At 34.4% G+C, this 5,737-nt stretch overlaps 1 protein-coding gene across 1 annotated transcript; it reads right to left on the bottom strand.

The window, feature by feature from the left end:
* Nucleotides 1-483: 483 nt before the first annotated feature.
* LOC120089315 (PI-PLC X domain-containing protein At5g67130-like) lies at nucleotides 484-5,274 on the bottom strand. The gene is made up of 8 exons (XM_039046753.2): nucleotides 4,921-5,274; nucleotides 4,721-4,843; nucleotides 4,483-4,620; nucleotides 1,983-2,081; nucleotides 1,563-1,866; nucleotides 1,256-1,479; nucleotides 1,060-1,146; nucleotides 484-842 (listed from the first exon to the last, which is right to left on the bottom strand). Exons 1-8 carry the CDS (start codon nucleotides 5,008-5,010, stop codon nucleotides 657-659), a joined length of 1,251 nt encoding a protein of 416 aa, XP_038902681.1. The 5' UTR covers nucleotides 5,011-5,274; the 3' UTR covers nucleotides 484-656.
* Nucleotides 5,275-5,737: the final 463 nt, after the last annotated feature.

Here is a 5,737-nt window from a genome sequence, read left to right as displayed (position 1 = left end):
AATGACGAAAATTGCATAAATGCAAAATCTCATAAGATAGCGAACCATAGCTCAAATGGTTTAGACATATATTAGATGTTAGATGAACTAAAAAAAAAAATGTAAGTTAAAATCCAAGTACTATTTTCAAATTTAAGAACTTGAATCACTTTGGGGTTGAGAGTCCTTCCAAAATTTTGTTTGGCCGTAGTTTTGAAATGATCGATATCAATTTTGTTAGATTCAAGATCAGTCTCAAATATATCTTTTGATCACTCAAAATCATGTATAAAAAGTAGTTTAAAAGTGTAAAATAGAATATTAAATTGATTTTGAATGATTAAAAAGATGTTGGAAGTAATTTGATATTGTTAAAATCACTTCTATCATTTTTAAAATAAGTCCATAATTTACTTTTAATAATTTACAACTAATTTTGACCGTAAAAATTTTGCATTTAAAAGTGCAAAGTAAAACATTGAAGCGACAAAATAATCAAAGATATATATCGAAGTAATTTTAATCATTTTAAAACCACTACCAAACTGGCAGTTTCATTGTAAGACTTTTAAATATTTTTGAACTTTTTCCGAGTTCTTTTTAACATATAGTCATCTATCATGTAGGAAAGGGAAAAAAAACCTTTAAATTACTTGAAAGGGTATTGAAGAACTATCCTAAACATGAAATTCCTGGAGTGACAGGAGAAAGAGTGCAGCAAGTAATGTGGCCGTCAAAGCAAACAATTGAGCTAATCTGCATTTTGATTCGGCGGAGCTGTTTTGCACATCTGCTGCTGCTGATGATGATGTTGCTGCATCAATTGCCTCAGGTAACTCACAGGCCCCAAATCTCATGTTTTCCTGTATGATGATCCATCAAAACCAAACTTTTTGACATCTTAAAATGCTAGAAAAATGGTTACCTAGACCATTTTTCAGTTTCAATGCCATTGTTTTCATTTGTTTTCTTAATCTTCTTCTACGTTCAATCTTTATCTCTCAATGCTTTCCGAACTAACTATGTTCAGAGATTGCAAGAAGTTCCCATAGTGATTGTAGTATAGTAGTAATCACTAACCTTGCAAGTTGAAATGTTTGGACATCCACAAACAGAGTGACCGTTCGTTACATCGACGGCTTCGGCAGCTCCTCCCCCATCGCTTCTCTGAAATATTTTCATACCAAATTGAACTATGTTGAGTATATACATCGGTCATCAGTTTCAGAGAAATTTGAAGCAACTGATTTAATGGTTTAGTTTTGTAGTTAGTTACCCTGTAGAAGTCAACAGCAATGAAGTTAGGCCATCTATTTCCTGCTGAATTATAGCAGGTGTTCACCATGTTGAGTAATGGAGCAGAGTTGTCCTTGCAAGCTTCAGGGAAATTTGGAGCAGTTCTAAAGAAATTTACAATTACAAGCGACCTTGAAGTCGTGTTCATCGGTGGTGATTCTCCTCGGTTCGGGCATGAACCTGCTCTCATTCCTCCATCCCCATCTGTGGAATGGTTGAATCAATAAGAAAAGCTATTGGATTCTCCAAGTTTTATTCAGTCTACTCAAGTATGAAAATGAGCTTACATTGGTTTTCTACCATGTATTTCCAAACATATGCAATTCCTTCAGAGGCTTCTTTTGCCGCTTTTGAAGTAAAAACGAGCAAACGTTGGTTTTTCTGGATCATGTCGCTAACTGTGGGCCAATCTCCACCATTCTTGGGCATTCTCCATACTGGAAACCAGAATTTTCTCAGACCAGCAGCACCAAACACATTAGTTAGACCCTTTGGTGACGTGACATAGTCTTCGATGATGATGGTAACGATTTCCGATGGGTTTGCTTCAAGAAATGCTTGGAACTCTTTGAGAACATTAATGGCAGGTTGCTGGTCATTGAAAGTATTTGCATGAACTTGTTCAAAATAACATAAACGAGGAAATGAAGGAATATCAAGCCAATTTTCAGACCACCAAATTAACAGTCTGCAATATGCACACTTACAAAAGCTGTATAGTTGTAGCATTGGCCTCCGAAAGAGTGACACAACCATATATCGTTTTCAAAGTCATACATATCAAGCATAAACCCTCTGGCACCATTCTGCAAAATGAAAATTGAACATCAAAAAGTGTAGTACACAGGCTTATTAATAATCAATATGCGGTGAAGAAACATTCGAAATTGTATCGTATTCGTCTAGTATTGTTCAAAGGGTAGAGAATTCTAGTTACTCAGTATCCATCTAATCTAATTCACACAACTTTTATCAAGCCACTTCATTTGAAGTGAAAGTCACTAAAATATACTAAACTGTTAATATGATTACGAATTGCTCTAAAAATGACAATCCCATTAAAATTATGATTTTTTCTTTTGTCTTAAAATTGATCTCGCGTTCCTTCTCGTTAAAAACTAAAAGGGTCATCAAGATATTCCAAAAGTAAGACCCTGCCTCACAATAATTCCGCCTTTAATTTTCTGCTTTTTAAAGAAGGATGTATACTACTATTTTTTAGATTTCATTTTCAAATTTTAACCAGATTAGAAAAGGCAAAAAAAAAAAAAATTAATAATAATAATAATAATAATATTAATAATAAATAAATAAATAAAAGAGGAGGAAGGTGGTCTCCAGGAACCATATATAACCATATATATATATAATAGGAAAAAAAAAAAAAAAAACTTTGGTGCAGTCTAGTCTCCACCCATCTCTTGAGCAGTTCACACAGAACCCAATAAAAAGTTGTCATGATCGAATTCATTTGGGTAAGGAAAGACAGAACAAAAAAGGTTATGAAACCAATCCTAAAAAGTTTTTAACTTTTTTTAGCTAGCTTTTGCTTAAAGATTTATCATTCTTTCAGGGTTGCTTATTCTTGATAGCAACATGAACCTCAATTGCCTTCTGCAAGAGTAAAGAGAGATCATTAAACAATGTAGTTTAAGTAGTTGCCAAGCGACCCTTATCTTTCCTCCCAATTAAAATAGAGAACTAGGACTAAAAAATCACCAGCACATGAGAGAGAGAATCTCTTACATACTAGGACCAAAAGATTCACAAGAACATGTGAGAGAGAGAGAGGCCATATGCTTATTTGAAAATGAATAAGACAAAAAAGAGTGGCATATTCAAGTGACTGAGTCACGCTTGCACCAAAAATGAAAAAACAATAGAGGAATAAACCAGAAACCACACGCCTAACCATTATTTATAATATGAGTAGTGGAAAAAAATCTTACTGAACTTTTTAGGTCAAGATATCGGCTGAGTTGGGCTGTCAAGCAAAGATTTTCATGTTTCTTTCATTTAAAATAAAGCAACCTAAAAACAGGGCTAGCACTCCAAATAGAACTGTTCACAGGCGGAGCAGGATCATTAATTTTTCAATCAAACTTTACTTATTTTTTATGCATATAATTTTTAATTCTAACTATTAAAGGGAGGCATGAAGGAAAACATTTAAATTGTAAAGTTTATATGTGCGAATATATATGAGACAAATATAAGGGGGAATTGTCCTTCTCCTTCAGTTTTTGGAGCCACCACAGCTCCTATTTCAGCTGGGTTGAATAAATGTTTTGAGATTCAATTAAACTATTAGGGCAGAAAATTTGTCTAGTTTAAAATGATACAAGATATGGGAACAATTCAGTTCAACTTTATAAGTTGAGGCCTTTAGGCAGGAATTTTCTGGTCATTTGGGTCATTTTCTAAAATATTTTCTGAAAAGTTTTTCAATAATATTCTATCTACTTACCCATTTCTACACGTTGAATTAAAAACAGTAGTCAGTAGTTGAATAGAATATACAGCATTTTAAGTACATAAACTAATTATTTAGTTGGAATGTTAAAAAGCTCCAAAAAGGCCCAGAGTTCTGAAAGAATTTTCTAAATAAAAAAAGAAAAAGAAAAAGTATGTTGTCTTTTTTAAGAAAATAATTTTAGCTGGATCAGTGAATCCTGACAAATTTTGGAAAAGATATCAACTGAAGACCCATTAATCATCATATTCCAACTCAATCCAATCCAAACAAAGTTTATTATTTTTTTCTCAAAGGGGATGTTACCATTTTTAGCATACATTTTTCCTTAATTTTCCAAGATTTCTGTTTTGCTTCTACACACATCAATACATTCTCAACAATGAACAAACTCGCTCTAATTTTAATTCCATCTGAAAAAAGTGTGCAAATGGTAGTAAATTAGGTTGAAGGAGGGAAAAAACAAAAGGGGTTTTGGCCTTTCCAGTTAGAGACAATAAGCAATAGAAGAGGTTCGCTTTCAGGGCAGGTGAACCGAACATACAAAAACCGATGTAATTTTCAACTATAGGAACGATAAGACTGACCGCTATCCCGCCCAATAAACGTTACAGAATTGTTACATATCCTTTTCCAGGTTCTACTTTACTCTTCGCTCGAATATTCCACAACCCAAACAGGAGAAAGAAACAACAATAACGAAGCAGAAAAGGAAAGACAGTAAGGTAACGTACATTGAGCTGGCTAGTAATGGAGTCCTGCTGATTCGTGGGAGCAAGAATCAGAGACCCAGTAGCCGATTTCGCCCCTAATTTCGCAAAAGAGTTGTGGGTTGTCAACCATGCGTAATGATTAAACGGAAGATCCTTCACCTGCTCCAAAAATACCAATAACCCCAAAATAAAAAAAAAAAAAAAAAACCCACAATCGCAGAAAAAACAGAAATAAACAGAGCGCTGTTACATTACAGACCTTTGAAATCGGACTGATCGGCTGGATTCGAGTGCAGCGGGGGCGGACATTGCCGTCGGCGAAGCAGGTCTCGCAATGCAATCCGGCGTCGCAGTTTCTGTTCACAATACAAGTTCGTCCCTCCTGAAGAAGAAACAGAGAAACACATTCAATTGGAAAGGAAAAAGGAAGTGGGTCATGGAATGAAGGGGGAAACGAACCCGAAAGGATGAAGAAGAATCGAAGAGAAAGAGAATGTGGAACAGAAGGACTGCTGGAAGTAATCTCTGGAAGAAATGAGGAAGCCCCATTAAGTGGAAGAGGGAAAGAAGCGTTTTTCAGAGCGGGAATATTGCCGGGAAGATGGCTAAAACTTTCCGGGAATGTAGGTGGGAAAATGGAGAAAGAAAATTGAAAAGAGAAGTGGAGATTGAAAGGAAAGACTTTGAAGAAACGAAAAGCGAGTTCATACGATGGATGCTGAGAAGGACTCAAAACTGTTAAGGCGCGCAGAGTCGTACGGATATTTACTACACTCGCTCTCACGTCTCACTCTCGCAATCATTTTCTTTTTCAAATTGAACAATAATAAAGAAATTTATTTATTAATTGAATTACATTTACGTAGAGTTTATTGCATTTTGTAACTTCTTGGTTTTGGTTTGGTATGATTTTTAAAATTCGAAATGTCCTTGCCCACAAAAATATTTCCTTATTAAGGGGCCAGTGGTGAGTGGTGCTAGTGCTAGCTACTATTTATACACTTAAACAAATATGGAGAGAAAATAAGGAAAGCTTAAACACCACAATTAAATTTTTTACCAATAAAAACAAGAGTTTTTTTTTTTTTTTTTTTTTCTTTTTATGTTTGTGAAGGTTTGAATTAACTTCTACCTACCTCTACCATTCTAATCAAGTAGAAAGTTTATCAAAAATTAAATTTTAGATACATTTGCTATATAAGTAGGAAAATGTTGTTTTTTTTTCATCCTTGAAAGCGATTTTCGTATTTTTTGAAACCAGGCAATAATGATTTTG

This window comes from Benincasa hispida, chromosome 1 (assembly GCF_027475165.1).
Source record: "Benincasa hispida cultivar pf3 chromosome 1, pf3_genome.v1.1, whole genome shotgun sequence".
In the NCBI taxonomy this organism is placed as follows: domain Eukaryota; kingdom Viridiplantae; phylum Streptophyta; class Magnoliopsida; order Cucurbitales; family Cucurbitaceae; genus Benincasa; species Benincasa hispida.
The sequence above is the reverse complement of the archived record's forward strand: the minus strand, read 5'-3'. Positions and strand labels throughout refer to the sequence as shown.